The sequence below is a fragment of the Pangasianodon hypophthalmus genome, chromosome 25 (genome assembly GCF_027358585.1).
Source record: "Pangasianodon hypophthalmus isolate fPanHyp1 chromosome 25, fPanHyp1.pri, whole genome shotgun sequence".
NCBI lineage: Eukaryota > Metazoa > Chordata > Actinopteri > Siluriformes > Pangasiidae > Pangasianodon > Pangasianodon hypophthalmus.
The window spans coordinates 2,935,861-2,957,195 of NC_069734.1; the positions used below are offsets into that span (position 1 = coordinate 2,935,861).

General features: G+C 39.3%; 1 protein-coding gene across 1 annotated transcript in view; it reads right to left on the reverse strand.

Annotated features, from left to right (window-relative positions):
• strc1 (stereocilin 1) overlaps positions 1–21,335 on the reverse strand; it is a 28,914-nt gene that overhangs the window by 6,470 nt on the left and 1,109 nt on the right. Inside the window, exons 2-22 of the mRNA XM_053229289.1 lie at positions 20,407–21,123; positions 20,225–20,249; positions 16,073–18,695; positions 14,036–14,101; positions 13,825–13,935; positions 11,917–12,071; positions 10,520–10,706; positions 10,075–10,190; positions 9,132–9,261; positions 8,843–9,028; positions 7,484–7,522; positions 6,982–7,152; positions 6,715–6,855; positions 5,289–5,350; positions 4,965–5,100; positions 4,744–4,832; positions 3,814–3,949; positions 2,954–3,150; positions 2,645–2,735; positions 1,655–1,820; positions 424–611 (exon numbers count right to left, since the gene is read on the reverse strand). Coding sequence (XP_053085264.1) covers positions 424–611; positions 1,655–1,820; positions 2,645–2,735; positions 2,954–3,150; positions 3,814–3,949; positions 4,744–4,832; positions 4,965–5,100; positions 5,289–5,350; positions 6,715–6,855; positions 6,982–7,152; positions 7,484–7,522; positions 8,843–9,028; positions 9,132–9,261; positions 10,075–10,190; positions 10,520–10,706; positions 11,917–12,071; positions 13,825–13,935; positions 14,036–14,101; positions 16,073–18,695; positions 20,225–20,249; positions 20,407–21,123 — 5,732 coding nt within the window. The remainder of the gene's footprint in view (positions 1–423; positions 612–1,654; positions 1,821–2,644; positions 2,736–2,953; positions 3,151–3,813; positions 3,950–4,743; positions 4,833–4,964; positions 5,101–5,288; positions 5,351–6,714; positions 6,856–6,981; positions 7,153–7,483; positions 7,523–8,842; positions 9,029–9,131; positions 9,262–10,074; positions 10,191–10,519; positions 10,707–11,916; positions 12,072–13,824; positions 13,936–14,035; positions 14,102–16,072; positions 18,696–20,224; positions 20,250–20,406; positions 21,124–21,335) is intronic.

A 21,335-nucleotide genomic window follows, 5' to 3' on the forward strand; every position in this document is an offset into this window, starting at 1 on the left:
CATTTTAAAGGTGCAAATAAGAATTTATTTTTATTCACAATAAAAATCATGCTTGTATTGCTGTGTAGTTACCTCTACTGCCTGTTTATTGCATTACACTTATGACGTAATGAAAGTGAATTTATTTTACATTGTTCTCATCTTAACCACTTTTTTCCTGGTGGTTGGATCCGAAGCTTATCCCAGGAATACTTTGGGTCAGAAATTCATATTTCCTCACTCTTCATGTTAAATCAGAGCCGTTTGATGATTAATTACTATCAGAAATATCTCTTCTCCTCAAAATGGAAGGTAATTCCTAGTCATAAATCCCACAACCATTCACTTTGTATTTCATATAACGAGCATCCATCATAAAGTGGTCATCTGAGCTAATACAGTTAAACGTTTTATGCACTTTAAATGTGCTGTAAAATCAGTTGCCTCTTTGGTTTTGCGGAGCAGCAGTGAGAGCTGGTCGGAGGTGAAGGACGGATCCTGGCCGATGAGCTCGAGGCACTGGCGGAAATCCGACGAGGACATGTTCACGAGGACGACTACGGGCCAGACAGCCGACCCGGTCACCTGCACGCTCCCACAGGATGGAGGTGTGCTGGAGGCTGAGAGTGACGCTGTAGGGATCAGTTCAGATTATCTTATGAGAGGTACATCATACATCTTTTCATCATACACATTATATATTAGGTTTGTGGGGGAAAAAAGTGCTAGAAAAAATTCTGCTACATTTAAAAAAGAAAATCTGTGTAGATGTTAATAAAAGTAACACAGGAAAAGAAAAAAAATTAAATATTCCATAAAAAAAACTAATTTTAACATTCTATCAGCTACTTATGATGAAGTCCATCTAAGAATGAAGGATTAGAGATGGTGTGATGTGATACTGTTTTCTTCTCTGATGCTAAAACCATGTGCATCAGCTGATACAGAAACTCATCTGATATTATTTTCTTTAAAAACTACTAAGATTTCTAATGTTTTTTTTTAACTGAAGCACTTCACAGTTAAACACTTTCACTTAAAAGTCACTTGCATTGTAAATATTATAAATATAATAAATATTTAAAGTATAAATAAGTAATAAAGTAATAAAATCAATCCTAACAAAAGAAAAAAGCAGTCGCTTTATACGAAAAGTATAAAAGTTCCAAAATTAAATTTCTTTTCCAAATTCAACTTCAATCTTTGCCATTTGTTACAGGATCCGAAATCCGATGTTTTCTCTGATATCCGATCCACCCTTTTTTTTTTTTTCTGGCATTTACCTGATACTGATCAGTGACATCACAAAAAAGTGACACAGTTTCACTTGATGAAAGAAAATATCTTGAATATGGGCAAATTTATCAAATATTTCTTATCATAAGATTATTATAACTCAAATATAAGCTTACTCAGGCTGTTTTTAAATGCTTTAACTCATTTCAACCTTTACATTTTCTTATTCTGCCAATGGAACAGGCTTGAAATGAGTAAGAAATGTCCAGAAAAAGTTGCATTAATCATACATTTAGTTGACTGTAATCATTTAACAGAAAATAGTGGATACGTTTGACTATATTTAAGTTATTTTTACTTGCTAAGATGTTATTTTTTGCAGCGTTATCACATCACATCACCCTGCTGTACTATTTAGTATAAAAAGTGAGGCACTCACAACGTCCTGGCTTCAGCAAGCCTAAGAAGTGCTGAAGCACAAACTGCTTCTTGGATAAGAGTGTGTCGTCGTCGTCGTCGTGTTCACACAGAGAGCCGGCGTCGCTGCTCTCCCACTGCTGCTGGCTGCTGAACAACCTCTCAATACGCTCCAAACTCATCAGAGCCTGCGGAGACACAAAACCCCCTTTCACACACACACTTTACCATATTGTAGATCCTGATTGGTCAGAAGGTGTTGATTCATTTGCTATAACAGCAGCTCTGACAGTAGTGCAGCGGTTTTTCTAATCCTTTATAGTTTCCATAGTAACACCTAATACATGGACTTCTACAGTGTATAATTGTTGATATGGTGAATTTTCTGTAAGGAGACGTTTATTTAACATTTATGGAAGGAGTCTCCAGTGTCAGCACTTTGTAACAGTCAGAGTTAAAGCTGTAACTAAGATTGATGGCCTGGAAAAGTCTTTAGACATTGCGGTTTGTTGATAACGTGACAAGATTCAGGGTTTTTTTGTCTTAAGAAAAGATATAAAAAAAAAAAAAAAAGAGAGAGGCTGGTGAGGGAGTGATGTTTATAGCTGCTATAGCATAAGTGATAACAGGAACAAACTTGCTTCATGAACGCTCCACAACATTAAATGTAACTCCAAACAGATAAAAGTATGACGTGTCATTCTTTAATAAGTAAAAATTGTACCTGATGAAAAATTGCTGCATTGTAAAATGAATAAAACATTACAGGATGTGCTGTTATAGAAAAATAATCAACTTAGGGTGGTAACAGTAACTCCGCTTCATCACACCAACCCATCATTGATTATTTTCCTATAAGGGCATGACACAGAGTGTTTTATTCCTTAATTAACAGCCTTGTAGAGCATGCAAAGACCTCAGCACTATGCTGAGGAAAAATGCAAGTAAATAAATATGAACTAACAAAAAAAAAAAAAAAGAGGGTCCACACTAAACTGATAAAACGACGTACTGGAGGAATCAGCTGGATGATCTCTTGTGGCAGGAAGAAGAGGAACCTGTCTATTTGAATCAGGGTTGTTGTGTTCCACCTTTGGACTGGGCTTTAAGAAGAAAGCCAAAAAAGACAATCAATTAATCAATGAATAGAAAGCTCAAGTCTGTTCTTGTCCATGCTAGTTAGTTTTTCCCTTTATAGTGAAGATAATTCATGAATAGCCATGAAAGCAATTACTGCTTGGTCAAAATAACGACTTCTAGCGTTTTACAAAAAATGTCAAAAAAATACATCAGATGACATACTTGTAGTATTTTTGCTCACCCGAATGTGCCGTCTTCCTGCAGCATCAACGCCACCACGTCTCTTTTACTACCGTTATAACAGAAACCTCGTAGAAACTCAATGTTGTCCACGAAGAATCTCCTGTCCAGCTGCATGAAGACTGCGTCCACCACAAACGTCGCCATAATTCCCAGTGAACGAAACTCCGCCTCAGTGTACGTACCTGTGTTCAGGCCCTAAACAGGGAAAGATCACACAGTATGGCGACGTCAGATGTTTGGGGATTTAGCTACATTTATATAATTACTTTTTAGCTCAGGAAAAGCTCAACTAGTAATGGGCCTCATTTATCAAGCTGGATACAAACAGATTTATTCCTAAATTGTTAGATGAGCGTTTGGTAAGAAATTTGGCATTCATGAAAATCCCATAAATTTGGAAAAATGTTCGTATCATACTCATGCTCCTGAGTGTGTGTAAATTTATGCATAAAAGTACTAACTAACATAAACCTCGACTTGATCGACTTCATATCATTTAATTTGCACGGATTTCTTCACTTTTATATCTGGAATATATTGTGGAGTTTAAGTGGCTGATTTTTATTACATTTACAGCGTTTAGCAGATGCTCTTATCTTAAACACATCCTCATGCTAATTCACTCAGTCAGGGACTAAGAGCACCATGCAGAATATTTAGTGAAAACCAGTCGTTTTATATTATTGACATTAATTAAAGAATAGCTTAAAAAAAATAAAGAAAGTGTGCCGACACAAACCCATAAATTAAGACAAATAAAACTATTCATGCAAAAACTATTCATATTATTCATGGCTGTAAATAAAGTCCAATCGAGCCCATGATGAAGCTCATGTTATCGCTAAAAGAAAAACTGACCAGGCTCTGCACCATCTTGTCCACCAGCAAGGTCTGTTTAATCCTGGGCATAAGCAGGAAGTACTGAGGATCCTGAACAATCATTCTCCTCAGAGAGTCCATCATCACTGTGGAGAACTTCTTAATAGTACTCATCCTACAAAACAACAGCATTTTCATTAAGACACACAGTATAACATACTCTCTACTTTACCAACACGGCGATTGGCTCTTTTTACATAATACAGCAGCAGTATCGAGGGTTTTGTGAATGCCGTTCGTATTTTAAGTAGCAGAGCGTCTCATTTCAAACCTGGTGCTGAATTCTCACTTCTGACTGGTCAGAAGGCTACAACGTTTCTATAACAGAAGCTCTGACAGTAAACGTTTATTTAGCATTTTTGGAAGAAGGAGTTTACGCTTTGCTTTGTTTTTCAGTAACACGACAAGCTGCTTTTTTTTTTTTGAATCTTATTAACTTCAAGAGAAAGAAAACAGAGAGGCTGTATTTTTTTAAAAAATCTTATTAACTTCAAGAGAAAGAAAACAGAGAGGCTGGTGAAGATACACTGCTATAACTAACTTATCTCGGGGACGTTCCACAACATTAAATGTAACCATAAATGGATAAAAGTATGACATATCGTTCCTTAATAAATAAAAATTGTAATTGAAGACAAATTTCTGTGCTGTAAGAAGAATAAAACACTTCTGATGTGCTGTTATCGTAAAATAACGAGGAGTAAAAGTAACTCTGCTTCATCACACCACTCTGTTGTTGATTATTTTCCTAGAGCAGCACAACATGGAGTGTTTTTTTTCTTACTTGTACAATTATAATGCAATAATGTGCAAATTAGGTCACTATTTAGCTTCTCACATACGCTTGAAATGGTTGCTTTCTCTCTCTTTGACACAAACCAACACAGCTATGCAGTTGAAAAGACTTACGGGATAGACAGAGCGATCTGAGCTCCCATCTCACTGAGCAGCTCTGACAAGAAGTTGGACTTGTACATTTCTTCAAACAAACACCTTGTCTAGATCAGAGAGGACACGAGATTTGAGCATTGGACAGGAAATCACTGCAGCGATGTGCAAAGTGGCTCTAAAGTACGTGCCTGTATATTTCAGATCTTATATTTTGCTGTGTCTGTACTGAATATAAATACCAGTGACGGGTGAAGAGGCACCGGCTGCTCTCTCAGGACCTGCAGAAGGTCACGCATGGAGGACACGGATATAGAATTCTGGAAAAGCTTCTTCAAAATATTACAGCTCACGCCCTGTGCGACTGTTCCCAAAGACCTGGCCACAAAAACACACAAAGTTCACATGCAAACCACGAAATAACTCACAGAAATACACAGAACTAGTGTGAGAGTGTGTGTGTGTGTGTGTGTGTGTGTGTGTGTGTGTGGTAACAGCAATGGTTTAGTTACTGGGATCATGAAACATTATTGGGAACATCATGACGACGTCACGGTGCCACTTACACGAAGCGCTGCGCTGTGAGACTCGATGCGCCGCTCATGACCTCATTAAACAGAGTTTTAGCCTGCAGGAGATTCAGCACATAAACAACTTAACAAACATCAGGACACTGGAGAAACATCTTACATTGTGTGTTCCAGGTGTGTGTATACCTGCTGTGTGTTCCAGATGTGTGTGTGGACCTGCTGTGTATTCCAAGAGTGTGTGTGTGTGTGTGCTATGTTTGTATCTGCTTCTGTGTTCCAGGTATGTGTGTGTATATCCTTTCCAGGTGTGTGTACCTGTTGTATGTTTCAGGTTTTTGTACCTTTTCCAGGTGTTTGTGTGTGTGTACCTGCAGTGTGTACCAGGTGTCTATGTGTACCTGTTGTGTGTTCCAAATGCATATATACCTGTTATGCTTTCTCGGCCTTTCTGTACCTGTTGCGTGTTCCAGGTATGTGTGTGTGTCTGTATACCTGTTGCGTGTTCCAGGTGTGTTTGTGTACCTGTTGCGTGTTCCAGGTTTGTGTGTGTGTGTGTGTGTGTGTGTGTGTATGTATATAACTGTTGCGTGTTCCAGGTGTGTGTGTGTGTGTGTGTGTGTGTGTGTGTGTGTGTGTGTGTGTGTGTATACCTGTTGCATGTTCCAGGTGTGTGTGCGTGTGTGTGTGTGTGTATGTATGTGTACCTATTGCATGTTCCAGATGCGTGTGTGTGTGTGTACCGGTTCTGTGTCCCAGGTGTGTTTGTGTACCTGTTGCGTGTTCCAGGTTTGTGTGTGTGTGTGTGTGTGTGTGTATGTATATAACTGTTGCGTGTTCCAGGTGTGTGTGTGTGTGTGTGTGTGTGTGTGTGTGTGTGTGTGTGTGTGTGTATACCTGTTGCATGTTCCAGGTGTGTGTGCGTGTGTGTGTGTGTGTATGTATGTGTACCTATTGCATGTTCCAGATGCGTGTGTGTGTGTGTGTGTGTACCTGTTGCGTGTTCCATGTGTATATGTGTACCAGTTGTATGTTCTAGCTGTGTGTGTGTGTGTGTACCTGGTGTGTGTTCGTATACCTGATGTGTGTTCTAGGTGCGTGTGTGTACCTGTTGTGTTTTCCAGGTGTGTATCTGTACCTGTTGTATATTCTATGTGTGCTTGTGTACCTGTTGTACGTTCTAGGTGTGTGTGTACCTGTTGTACGTTCTAGTTGTGTGTGTACCTGTTGTGTGTTCCAGGTGTGTATGTGTACCTGTTGTATGTTCCAGGTGTGTATGTGTACCAGTTGTATGTTCTAGCTGTGTGTGTGTGTGTGTGTACCTGGTGTGTGTTCGTATAACTGATGTGTGTTCTAGGTGCGTGTGTGTACCTGTTGTGTTTTCCAGGTGTGTATCTGTACCTGTTGTATATTCTATGTGTGCTTGTGTACCTGTTGTACGTTCTAGGTGTGTGTGTGTGTGTACCTGTTGTGTGTTCCAGGTGTGTGTGTAAAGAGCAGTGCTGTTGGTCAGAAGAAGGCGAGCTCGAGGCATCACACACAGGAGGGGCGTGTCAGAGAGCAGAGGCTCCACCTCATCTAACCATGTGACCACTGCTGGAGCAGCCTGAGTGAAGGAGATTCAAGTGTAGATGTTACATTGGAGATTTTAACTATGAACAAAACAAAGCTATCAGTAAAAAGGCATGTGTGTGTGTGTGTGTGTGTGTGTGTGTGTGTGTTTCCACCTCACCCAGAGTTGTGTAGTAATGGCATTGACCTGTGGAGGTGTGAGTTCAGGTGTGTAGTGGCTGAAGTTGGACAGGGCGGAAAGCAGGACACTCGAGGACAGTGTGGAGAGAGACTCCGCTCTCAGTCCACTCAATAGGGAGCCTAACTTAGGTAAAGTACCTTTATCGAACAGCTGCCACAACACACACACACACACACACACACACACAGGAAACACACTTCATCACATTCCTCACAATACAGCAGACCAAAACTATCAAAATTACAAATCGGTTTATTCATAACACTCTTTGTATTGTACAAATACACACACACACTCTCACACACTCTCACACACTCTCACACACTCTCACACACTCTCACACACTCTCACACACTCTCACACACTCTCACACACTCTCACACACACTCACACACACTCACACACACTCACACACACTCACACACACTCACACACACTCACACACACACTCTATCTGCATTTCAATACAAAAGCTACTTACATTCAAGCTGGATGAGATCTTGTCTATGATCACAGCAGCCTGAAAGAACAAATGAGAAATTTGATAAAATTGATAATTATTTGAAACTCCTGTCCAGATATGTTCCGTTATTTAAAAGAAATATTAAATTAGGGCAGGGTGATACGACGCAATAATACCGTGACTGAGAAAGTGATAAATTCTGTCTCAGTTTATTTTTCTGAGATATTGCATATTATATTATATAATATTGATATTGAGACATTGCATGGTATCCTGGTATCTTTTTCTAACATAAAAAATAGCCTTCACAAGCTGCTGATTTAGTGTTGAACTTTTGTAGTGAACCTAAAAGTCATTTTTAACATTTAATATTGAATTTATTAAAATGACTAGAATTTTTTTCCACCCATGTCAGTTTAAATTATTTATATTTGTAGACCTACATTTTCCACGATTTACCTCGTGATATCATATGATGTAATTTTTTTTTTTTTTTGTATCACCCACCCCAAATATAAAACACAATTATTAGCCAGTTTATCCGGTCTGTCTTCCACACAGGTCACTATGAAGGTGTAGAATTACTAGCCCTGTAGACTGTAGCCCACCTGTTGCTATGCACAATGTATTGGCGCCCCTCTACCCTGTCTATTAGCGGAAAGGGACCACCATAGAACAGATATTATTGGGAAGGTGGTTAATTTTCATCTCCTGTGTCACTTCTGTCCTCTTTCTGCTTACCTTATGGCTGTGGAGAGCCACATGTTTGACTGGTCATGCAATTCTAACCAAACGCTTCTACAGTAACACACACACACACACACACACTCCCTATCAGTTGTTGGCCTCCCACCTGTTTCTGTGCCCTCAGAGCTTGACCCTTAAAAGCCCCCATGTGACCTCTGACCTCTCTGAAAATCCTGAGCATATAAGATTATAACAGCTGGTGACTGGAAATGAATTCTTTATTGTTTAGGAGTTCTGGAGGTCAACGATGAGATGGTTGTGTGTAATGATGAGAGGGAGCTGTACAGTTTTCTTTCAACTTAACATGTTTTCCTAAGTAGAGCAACTCTCTAGAAAATTTATCGGTAGCTACACGTTGAATATTCGATCATGCCTCCATACTTCTCCTCTTCCTGTTCGGTCTTATATGACATATGAGTCCACATGACTTAGAGAAAAAGTGAATAGTTTGAGTGAAAAGTGTTGCGTGAAATATTTCTTAATAATTGTATTATTTATTGTATAACATGTTTGCGTTTAAAATGTTTTATATTATCCTTTTTCGCCCATCCTGGTGAGGGGTGCATATATTTTCAGAGTTGACTGTATTCCACACTGTATGAAACAGAGTAAGGCAGATACACTCCATACCTGTGTAGGTGTGAAGGGAACAGAGGTGAGGGCACTGAAGACAGGAACGAGCTGCGATTGGCTGAGCTGCTGCAGAAACTCTGACCCCAGCAGAGGCAGGAGCGGTGCGAGCTGAGAGATCTTCTGAGGACTGAGAGCGGCAGGAGACTGGAGCTCGGACCCGTTTAAAAACAGCACACTGGAAATCTGAGAGACACAACACACTCAGGACAACTTATAAGAACTATAACTAGCATGTGTGTGTGTCAAAACAACACTCGGGGTAATTCATTTAATTTACAGGCCTCACCATGTTGCTGGGAACACTCGTGCCCTGTGTTACGCAGGTCCTGATGTTCTCCTGGATCACCGGGAACACACTGGTGTCCACATACGCTAGCAGGTCACTCACGTCAGCTTGGCATGTCAAGGTGGCTAACCTAAAATGCATTGATAGCACTTCATTCACTCAAAATCATGTGAATCAAGATGATAATGAAACTAGCGGAGAGTTACATAAGAAGTTATTGAGATGTTATTGAGATAAAATTTTGACTTTAAATATTATAAAATATCTTCTGGACTTTTCATACAGAAGGTGATAATTCCTTGTTCCTTATTGTGTCAGTGTTGGTGGAGATTTCCAGAGAGCTAGCTTCATAACTTTGGCTAGCAAATCTTATATAATTAACACAGAAACAGAAAGTGAGGATATGATATGGTTCATCTTTCACAGATAGCTTTTCAATCACCATTAAAGATGTAACACAGCTAGCTAGCATGTGAGCGTTCATGTTTCTGTTTAAACAGAACCCTACTGGGAAAGCTACAAGCGATGAGTGTGGTTAGCAGCTCGCTATGTTAACTCAGCTGCAGGTTCACTACTTAACATTTCTAAATGATTTTGAGGCCATAGATATGTTTATACTGCATTTTTGCTGAAATGATGAATGAAAAGGGGCAGTGAAAATTTAGATTTAAATTTATGGTCAGATATTTTCAGTTTTTCATTTTTTTTCCCCCAAAAGTGCCCTGAGGATCTGTACATGAATGAAAAACAAATAAACTTTAAACATTAAACTATTTAAACAAACAAAAACAAGGTCAATTCTCTTTAGAAAGTCAATCAATTTTTTTTCCAATATTTTCGAACTGATTTGCACAGACTCGCCATGTGAAAAGCCTGTTCTTCTTGCCTCGACCCCTCAAAAAAAAAAAACTTCAGATTATCAGGATGAACGTCATGTGCAAACCTTCTGAACTGTTCTGCTGTGAGGTTCTTGTATACACCAATGACACTCTGAGCTACGAACTGCTGCTTCACAGCGCCCAAATCGTTCCTCAGAAGAACATCCAGGCCATTTAAGACCTAAAAAAAAAGGATATACAAACAAAAAAAGGCAGAATGATTTCATATGATGATCAATAACCAAACTGAAACACTATACTGCACAATAAAATGTCCAATAATGTCCAGTGTCCAGTTTCAATCCTGGCAGGAAATTCATTTCCAAACACCTTCCTTTGTATTCGCTCTTTGAGCACCCACTACACGTCCATTTTTAATTCATGGCCCCGTATCTGCTTACGGACGACGAAGTTGCAGACTTGTCCCCTCACAAAGGAGCCGTGTGACCGGTGATAAACCCTCAGCCAGAGCCAGGAAGGTTCGGGTGTCGCAGAAAAGGTGGCTGTTACCTGAGCAGGTGAGAGGTGCTGGAAGCTGCGGAACGGCAGGTACGCGATCAGGTTACCGCAGTCCTGGATGAAAGACGGGCCGCCTGCTGCCATGTTCGCCGTGCTGAGAGACTGACTGAACCACGAGCCGAAAGCCTGACGCTGCTCCGGTGACAGACTGCTGATGGTGCTGTTAATCAGGTTTAATCTGAGGGACAGATTGATGGATCATAATGTCATGTTCATGGCTCCCTATTTTTGTCTTTTCACAAATTTATCTCAACTGGAGTTTTGCATCAACCATCACTGATATATATATATATATATTGATATTTCTTTCTTTTTTTTTTTTAACCCAATAAGCCTTTATTTTATACCCATCCACACTTGTTTTTCCTCACTGTGCACATGACAATAAATGCTATGAATTTGAATTTGAATTTGTATTGTCCATAGTCAATTAGTCAGATTAGTTTTCCAGACATATATGCTTTAAGTTGCACTGGATGATGTCTGTAGTAACTGATGTAGTAACTGATCGATTCAAACAGGATATATGATTACTACATACACCTCATATCTTTGAAACAAAACTGATTCTTTTGAACTTTATTATAACTGCTTGATGTAGAGCTTGTGGCTCTGCGAGTTGATCGTTAGTAGGTCACATGACCATAAAATGTAGGTAAGCTACACTGTACTCATGCTAGGAACTCAACAGCTAACAAAAAACCCCAGAAGTGTCACTTCTCTGACACGTCCTTTTAAATATCTCTGATATTTTACTGTTCTGCATTTTACACTCGGACTTGATTTCAGCGTGAGAGGATAGAAAAGTGTCTTTATACTGAAGTGTCTTTATACTGAAGAAAAGGTGCAAATCCTCTACAGAACATAATGGAATCTTTTCCAACATGTCAATTCGGACGGATGTAGTATATCACCTGGAGTTTTCTTACAGGTCCTGTTACAGAAGGTAAAAGGTGTGATCTTCCCAGATGTAGGAAAGAGCGCGTGACAGATTTGGAAAGGACTAAAATCCCAGAGACACTCCAGTAATAATTCCATTAACCACCTCTTTCTGTACAACTAATTCAGATCAAACAGGGCTTTAGACACTCTGATTCATTCAATTATTCAGGAACCTATCACAGGAACAGTGGAATAACCTGGAGGAAACCCACGCAGACATGATGAGAACACACAAAACTCCACACAGACAGTAACCCGAGCTCAGGGTCGAACCCTGGAGTTGTGATAGTGGTGATAACGCTCCCCTGCTGCAGCGCTACCGTGTCTCCCTCCCTGTTCATTTAAATACTTAATGATTCAGTTGTAAAGTAAACTCAGAGTAAACTATGTACCAGGCTACATTACAAAGCTTAGAGTGCTTGTGGAAAAACGGGTCACTCACTCACACAATGATATTGGTTTGTAAGGGAGGCAGAGAGCTGATGTCCTCTGGTTTTGCGAGGCTCAGGAGAGGGCCAAGGTCAAAAAACAGGGTCTCGTCTCGTCTCAGGTGGACTTGGAGCAGCACAGACACCATGGTGTGCAAATAGTCCTCAGTCAGCTACAAGAAAGGACACAAACACAGGATGCCTAAAGATACACTGATGACACAAAAAAAAGATCTGAAGAAAGGAATATTATCTGCAAGAGCCAATAAGAAACATTATATAACAATATACATTATATACAAATGATAATGTAGAAGAAGGAGAGAATAAATAAACTGCCCTGTACTTATTGTATATTTCTGGACTCGTGTCACGCTCTTGTGAATTTGAACTTTACAGATAATGAATAACTTGAAATTTTAACTTGAAATTTGCGCACCATGGTCTTGTAGAAACTAAATTTTGTTCAAATGTATACAAGTTATATGGAGGAATGACAATAAATCCCACTTGACCTGACTTGATATTGATACATCACACCTGCTAGAATAAAATTAATTTAAGCTTTCTTCCTATTGTAAAATTAGCTTTGTAAAATCTGATTGGCTGAGCCGTGTTCGAAGCTGTTGTAAAATCCTTGATATACACACACCTGTGACTGCAATACAATAATTAAATTCTGCATTAATGCTTCAGATCTGAAACCAATAAAAAATGCCACTTTTAAAGCATTGTTCTGTCCATACTATAGAAATACTGTGATCTTTGTCCGTTATGTTGCTTAGCAACCAAACCTTACTTTGGCTTAACAGACTACATTGCACGAATTGGTGGACGAATTGTTTACTGCGAATATTGTTAATAATAAATTCAATTATTTATTGAACAATGTATTTTGTCATATTGTTGCCATTTTTATGCTAATGTTCACCATGACGACAAAAAGCAGAGAAAAGCCTCCTTTCAGGGATAAAATTTTGGCTTATTGCTTCATTATGATCAACTTTGATACATACATTTATGAGGAAAAAAACTTGCTAGTCAAAGCATTTTTCCCCCCAAGTACATACAGTTGAGGTCAAAAGTTTACATCCCCCTTTCAGAATCTGCAAAATGTTTATTATTTTACCGAAATAAGAGGATCATACAAAATGCATGTTATTGTTTATTTAGTGCTGACCTGAATAAGATATTTCACATAAAAGATGTTTACATTATAGTCCACAAGAGAAAATAATAGTTGAATTTATAAAAATGACCCCGTTCAAAAGTTTACATCCCCTTGATTCTTAATACTGTGTTGTTACCTGAATGATCCACAGCTGTGTTTTTTTTGTTTACTGATAGTTGTTCAAGAGTCCCTTGTTTGTCCTGAACAGTTAAACTGCCTGCTGTTCTTCAGAAAAATCCTTCAGCTCCCACAAATTCTTTGGGGTTTTTTTTGTGTATTTGAACCCTTTCCAACAATGACTGTATGATTTTGAGATCCATCTTTTCACACTGAGGACAACTGAGGGACTCATATGCAACTATTACAGAAGGTTCAAACGCTCACTGATGCTCCAGAAGGAAAAAACATGCATTAAGAGCCGGGGGGTGAAAACTTTTTGAATTTGAAGATCAGGGTAAATTTAACTTATTTTGTCTTCTGGGAAACATGTAACTATCTTCTGTAGCCTCTGAAGGGAAGTACTAAATGAAAAAATACGATATTTAGGCAAAATAAGAAAAATGTACACATCTCCATTCTGTTCAAAAGTTTTCACCCCATTTTGCAGATTCTGAAAGGGGGATGTAAACTTTTGACCTCAACTGTACATATTTATTATTTATTCAAATGTGTTGGTTTTTTTTTTTTAAAGGCTGTAACAAAAACACTACAAATGATTCTCTCCTCTCTTGTGAAATTTCTGAAGGGGGGTTCACCTGCAGGTTCTCCTGGTTCCGGTTATAGTACTGCAAAATCAGTCTCATCATGTTCATGTCCACTGAACTCAGCACTGCTCTCAGACGTGCCAGAGGGATCTGGAAATATTGCTACAAAAGAAGACTGAAAGCTAAATCTACAAGAATAATGTTATGTATTAAAAAAAAAAGTGCACGCACAGTTTACAGTAAACCAGGACTCCGTTCTAACCTTGATGAAAAAAGAGGCATCGCTGGTGACATCTCTTCCTGTTTGCATCAGGCTGGTGAGGACTTTCTGAAACAAACACACACACACACACACACACACACCTTTAAGCGTGATACTTACACCTGAAGCAGGCATGGAAAAAGTCATCAGAGCATCAAATGATACCATCTACAATACCGACATCGATGTAAAAACAGGTTCAACAACAATAAACACAGGATATTAGAGTTAAGTGTCGATGTAAGCAACAAATCAAATGTCACTCGGTTAATGTTACATGTACGAGACGTGAAATGTCCGATATCAGTGACAGGATGGACATCGTACACCAGGTAGTAACCTTTCCACCTCGAGTCAGTTACACCAGACAACAGGTCCGACACTGATAACGGACACTCTTAAGTAATTAACCCCTAAAATAATCCAGATTAATGATAAATCTCAGAAATTCCTGGAAATAACGGCTACATTACATTCACATTTAAATAGTTACAACAATGCAAAATAAATATTGCCAATTAACAAAATAATCTAAAATCTAATCTAAACATTGGTATAGTTGTTTTTTAAAAATAAAAAAGAAAATATCACTATTTTAACATTTTTTTTAGGTTTAAAAAAAATCTTTAATTTACTGAATATGACAATTAACAGAATATATTTATTATCAGTTAAATTTATTTAAATGTCCTCTATTTTCAAATCATCTACTCTCAACTGCATAGCTGTATAATGTTCTAAACATTTATTTTTACATTATATATATATTTTTTTACATTTTAAGAAACCATGACAATTTATTTTATTTTAAACAGTCTGAGTTATACAGCTGAGAACAGAAGACTGCAATTTACAATTTAAAACAATTACAATTTAATTTTAAATACAATTTAAAATTTTAACTTTACTTTAAAGGTAGCTGAATCTTACAATTTAAATCCAACCTATTTCTTTTGTTCTTATTATTGTTATTTTATGTTATTTTATTGTTTCTTTTTAAATTTATCATGCTGTTTTATTTTTTGCATCACTCTATCCGACATACAGCACTTTTTTAAATGTGCTTTATAAATAAATCTTGTTAATCTATGGGAAAAAAGAAATTTAATAAACTGATATTAAACGGCAGTGTATAAACAACCAGCAAAGCTAGAACAGATCTGTCAGGAAGGTCTGTGTACTTCTTTGGTCATTTTTATTTTTGTGTCTGTAACAGAAATTAAATAAATTAAGAAACTGAAACATAAAGAGTTTTTTGATTATTCTTTTACTATCCAGGAGAAACGAAAAGTCATTTTTCTTACCAGAAATAGCAGCTACAAAATTTAGAAGTGCTTCTTTTCCTTATTTGTATATTTTAAAAAAGTAAATCGTAAATAAACTAAAACAGAAAAACAGTCAGTTTTTCATTAAGTCAGCGGCAGCCAATTCGCCTACGCCTCTCTCTTTTAGCTAGCTTTAGGTATGACTTTGAAACTAAATACTGAAATGGTTAGAGACATGATGAGTAGAGGATTGTCCTCCACAAAGATATCGAAGATTATGTCTCTGCAAAATGTGCGTCACGGAGTCGAAGTTCATAGCCAATAGTCCTTGAGAAAAAGCCTTTTGCTCCGCCACAATCATGAAACACGTGCAATAATATTTTTCCCAGGACAGCCCTCTTCTCGCCAAGCCTATAATCATTTCAGAACATGGTTCCAAAGATTTAGAAATTATTTACAAAGAAAAACAAGTGGCTTTTAAATTTTGTATCTTCTATTAAAGATGATGACTTTCGTTTGCCCGGCCTGAACTTAGAAACAATGATCAAATAACCATTCATGTTTTATTTTGTTTTCTGTTAATTTACTTTTTGGTTAATGACACGAAAATAGAACGACCAAAAATCCACTGATCCAAGAAGAATTTGGCTATGGTGGGGTAAATATTTCATCTGACAATATCAGAAAGAGGCAAATGTTATTACATGTTATTAAAGAATACGCAAACTTGTGGACTTTAACTAGAAACAAACAAAAAAAAAAAAAAACTAACCGCAAAGCACTGCAGGAGCACTTGCTTCTTGCTGAAGCTCGTTTCCTTCTCCAGGAAAGCAGACACGGAGTCCAGAACACTTTGTCCAATGTTATCAGTAACCCTCAATGTCGTCATCCCATTTTCTTCCAGAACAAGCAGCAGAATTACCCCCAAACTTGTAGCCTGTCTGACCATCGAAGCCACCTCTGTGGTCATCATCTTCTCCATACGGGGCAAGAGAACCTCCACGCCACAGCGCAGGAATGCCTGAAACACCTGAAGCTGAGGGATATCTGGCTGGCAAATGGCGTTCAAGTCTATACCGCATGACCAGTTCAGTCTGATGATCAACTCTTTCACCAGACAAGGGTGGAACTCAGTGTTATTCGTATTACTCGAGCTGCTGCTGTTGGTGTTGTTGGACTGGGCGATCCTGGTGAAGTCTGAGCAGGTGGCACACAAAGCGCTCACCCAGAGATTGGAAGGATGTTGAACGATATGAGACAGCACAGCAGGTTTGACACAGATTGATGAGATGAAGTTTGCTTGGTCATAATCCCAGCACAGTGCCAGAAGAGCTGCACCAGGAAGAGTCACTGTCCAGTTTGTGTACCGACATTGCTCAGAGGGCTTGAAGCCCATCAGATTCTCTTTGCCAGAACCGGTGAGGTTGGAGCACTGCTCCAGCAACCAGGTGTTGTCCAAATTGGCTAGGAGGTTCTGTAGAACAGTGGTGTTGGCGCATACTTTGTGGACGAAGTTTGCCGTGTCGAGATCAGCGCAAAGAGCAAGGTCGGTCATGTCTACAATGACGGGCTTGGTCCATTCCGAGTATAGGCAAACTTTGGGAAGCAAGTCTGACGTGTCGTTATCAGAACACACAGACCTCAACCACTGGTTCTGCGGGTCAACGGCTAGGCGTGCTAACAATGTCATGTTACAGCAAACATTAAGATGGAATGCTATCATGTCAAATTTCCAACATAGACCAATTACAGATGGATGCACTGGCAAAACAGCCCAGGCTGAATATTTACACAAATCAGACATGCTGGGAATTGTAGGATGGACAGTTGGGGGGCTCGTAGTTAGCGAGGTTGTAGGGGAGACTGTTGGTGAAATGGTTGAGAGTGCACTAGCAGAGAGAGTCGGGCTGATGATAGGAAGAAGAGTGGTGGTAGAGACGGATGGGGAGACTGTTGCAAGAAATTTGGTGAGGGATGAAGAAAGCGTGAGGTTAGAAGCTGTTGGGATATTTGTAGACGTTGAAGGAGATGGTGTTAGCCATATAGGAAAGGTTGATGTGCTTGAAAGAATGACATTGGGGGATGATGAAGAGGAAGCAATGCTGGAGGACACTGGTGGAACTGTTGTTGGAGAGAAATTAACACTGGAAGAGAATGCTGATGTGAAGGTCAGAGGGGCTGTTGGAGAAAGAGTGGCGAATGTTGATGTGGTTGTTGGGACAAGTGATGGAGAAAGGGTTGTGCTAGAAAGAGTGGGCACTGTTGAGGTCTTTGTTGGAGAGACTGATGATGATGTGATGGAGATCAGTGGAGTTGTTGGAGATACTGTGGTGCTGGAGACTACAGGTGGGACTGTTGGAGAACTTTTAAAATAGTGTGTGCAATATAGTTGCACCCAATCAATGTCCTTGTTGAGGACCAATGCAGCGAGGAATGAGGTGTTGGCACAGACCTCGCTCACAAATCGAGGCTCATCATTTTGGATGCACAGGGATATCTGATCTGTGGAGATTGTCATTAAGTTCCGCCAATTCGAGTACTGGCACATTTCCGATACGAGAGTGTTAATGTCGTTCGGCGTAGATGTAGGTACCTCAGTACAGTTGGGTGTTAGCCAGATATTTTCTTTGTTGGAGAAAATCATGATGTAAAAATCCATACTCTGACACAGAAGCTTCTCCATTCTCAGTTGATCATTATTCCAGCACAGTGCCACAATAGAAGGGTCAAGCATTTGAGGAGCCCATTGCTCGTACACGCAATACTGCCAGACCATGTATTTATCAGACACATTCGCGCAGTACTCCCATACCCAGCTATTGCTCGGGTTCTCGATGAGCGCCTGCATCACAGAAATGTTATTGCACACACCTCTGAGAAAAGCTTCAGGGTCATTGTCGCTACACATAGTGACCAGACCCGGGTCGATGACGTCCTCTGACGTCCAGTTCGCGTAGTTGCAGAAAAGCTGGCTGAGGCTAAGTGTGGACCGTGCAACTCTCTGGCTTGATTCTGAGGGTGAGGGTGGGCAGGGTTCCAAAAGGGGTGATAGGACAAACTCGATCATGTGGCAAGTGTTTCTCCATACCCGAGTTAGTTCAGAGTGGGACAGGGTACTCAGAGATTCACAAACATAATATAGAGCATCAGGAACCTGAGATCTACTGCCTATAATCTCTGCACAGAGGGTGTTATTGAGGTGTGTGACATCCTGTTCATCGCAGGTCAGTCGTGTTATAGGGTCGTCCACTGGAGAGGCGACAGAGCGACTGCTCTGGATATTATATGCACTTTGACATTCCACGTCTGTATAGCTGCATGGAGGAACATCGAGAGTCAAAAACATGTTCAGGACTGGATCGCCAAAGGACCAGCTCAGATTCTGGCTAATGCCCCTGGAGAAAACCAAACAAACATTTCATAACATTTTTAATATCACCACCTCTAAAGAATGCAGGCTGATTAAAAAAAAAAACATTAATACTTATTGGCAATATTTTTCTTTATGTATTTCTTTCTTCACATTTGCTTGTCTTTTTTCTTAAAATGGCCTTGTACATTTAACTTTTACATTTAACAGTCCTTAATTATTAACCTAACCTCTCTGTGTTATAATGTTAGTGTTACAGTGTATTATAAGCGTTAATTTTTTGATTCACATTGCAAAAATGATTAAAAATAGTTAATGAATGTAATTTTGTACTTTTTTTTTTATAGCTATACACTCACAGGAATAAAAATTCTATCAATCCCCATAAAGTTTCTACAGTTTAAGAATTTCTAAAACCTCTTTAGAAAGCTAAGAAACTTTAACCATCCAAAGAATCCTTAAGACTTTTCCAGTACACTGGAAAAAAAAGTGTGAAATTTCCTTAAAACTGTAAACAAGTTCTCTTAAGAGCCAGTTTGCTGAAAGCAGAGTAAGATTATTTTGGTATTAATCAGTCAGTGGAGATTGGGATGCGCTTTTTCATCGGTACAATGACTAAGTAAAGCCCGTTTTAGTCACAATGTACAAGATAAATTTTTGGCCAAATTCTATAACAGACTGTTTTACAACAGTGTGTGTTCTCCATGTCAGATTATATGATGAAGATCCTCTAAAGATAGACCTGCGTTTAAAGAAAATTATTACATTCTGCTTGCATCAGCGATCAGCGTGATCTGAAAGTCAACGTAGAAAACGGTTTCGCATAAATACATTCTTTAAAGTGAGCCTGAGGTGATGAGGATATTTTCTTGTCCATTATGTTCTGTTTGCATTACGCCATATCTGCTACCGTGTCTGTAACTGTAGTGAGTTTTGCGTTATCCTATGCCGTCCTCCTATTGGTGGCTTTTAAACAAGCGTCGTAACAGCGCTTACACTCTGAGATTTTAATCCCTCTGCCAGAACTTTGTCGTCAGCCATCTTTGGACCATCAGTGGCACTAAACCGGCTGCTCACATCTCAACTTACAACTAAATTCTTTCAGATTCTTTTACAATGTCCGATTTTTGCCTGTGAGAGCAAAACTTGGTCAAAAGATCATACAGCACAAAGCCAGTTTAAGAGGCAGAACTTGACACAGTTTACTTCTTATAGAGCGATTTTGGGCTTCATCTGTTTCTGAAACCAATTCTAAAAGACTGAAACAGAAGAAAAGTTTCCTCAGGAGTTTTTGGATGGCTGGTGACTGTAGATTTCTGAAGGAACATTTCATGAAACTGAAAAACTCATTTGTAGGGTTCTATAATGAATTGATGAAGCAGGAGCGTGACACTCATGGCCCAGTGAAGGTTTCATTATGGCCCACCAAATGAATTTAGAATCTGTGTTCAAAATCATCAGGAGTTTTTTGTCCATCACAAAAGTTTCTTATCCCAAGAATCCTAAAGAAACCCTTTTTGCATGAGAGATAGACTAGGACATGCTGACACTCACCATATTAGAAGTTGTTTTAGGTCTCCTGTATATCAAAAAACAAAGAAAAAGAAATTATTTGCCTTTGAGTTAATGCTAAATTGTCATTTTATCATTTTAAGCTTAGAATATGAAGTTTTAAAGTTAGAGAAAGTCTGAACACCATCACAACTACAACCACCACAACCACCACAACCACTCACCCTGAGGACAATGTTGAGTCTGGTTCAGCGTAGGTGCCTCGAAGCCAAACTGCAGTCCGATTGTTACCAGTTCCACTAAAGACTGAAGAAAGTCTACTATGAAACAGGAGAAGTTTGACATCAAAGGAGACAAGGACAAGTCCATAAAGCTGTTCCACGCAGTCCAAAAGTTGTCGGAAAGCCGTAGAGACAAGATGGCACTCAGCAACTCACGAAGGGCCGTGAGCTGAGACTGCGCCCCAGCTGGATCTCCACTTCTCTGAAAGGTGTTTAATGGACATGTCTGAGATTTAACGGACGACAGGAAGGACATCAGCGGTCCGCTCAACTTCGACACCAGCGCTGCGGTTAAATCCGCCTGCCACCCACACTGTGTTCCGTTAGCTAACAGACAAACCAGAGCCCGAAGGAAGCCGTCCATCAGTACGGGCTGGGAGGGGTGGTATACACCGCTGAGGAGGTTTAGATAAGAGGTAAGATCTGGGGACTCTGTGGTGAGACTGGGTCTACTACTCATGCTCCGGGACTGATAAAGGTTTGACCTGAACCTGGTTCTGACCCTCATCTCCTCCTTCTCATCAGTTTCTTCAGTTTTCAAAGAGTGAATTTTCTCCATGAGGACGTCTCGGGTTTTCGCAGATTCCCTGGATTTGGAGTTGAACTCGTTCCGGCGGGTGATGAGGGTCTTCAAGACTGTGGGCTCACCGAAGACAAATGCTGTGTACAGTAATAATAATAAGAATAAGAATAAGAAGAAGAAGAAGAAGAAGAAGAAGAACAACAACAACAAGAAGACAAGGATGAGTCAGATGAAAACCTTAATTTTTTTTTTTTTATTTTGCATAGTTTATTGCAAATAGGTTTCACAAATGTGTATAATTTTTCCTACATAATCTCCATTTCATTCAGTGCAAGTGTTCCAGTGTTTA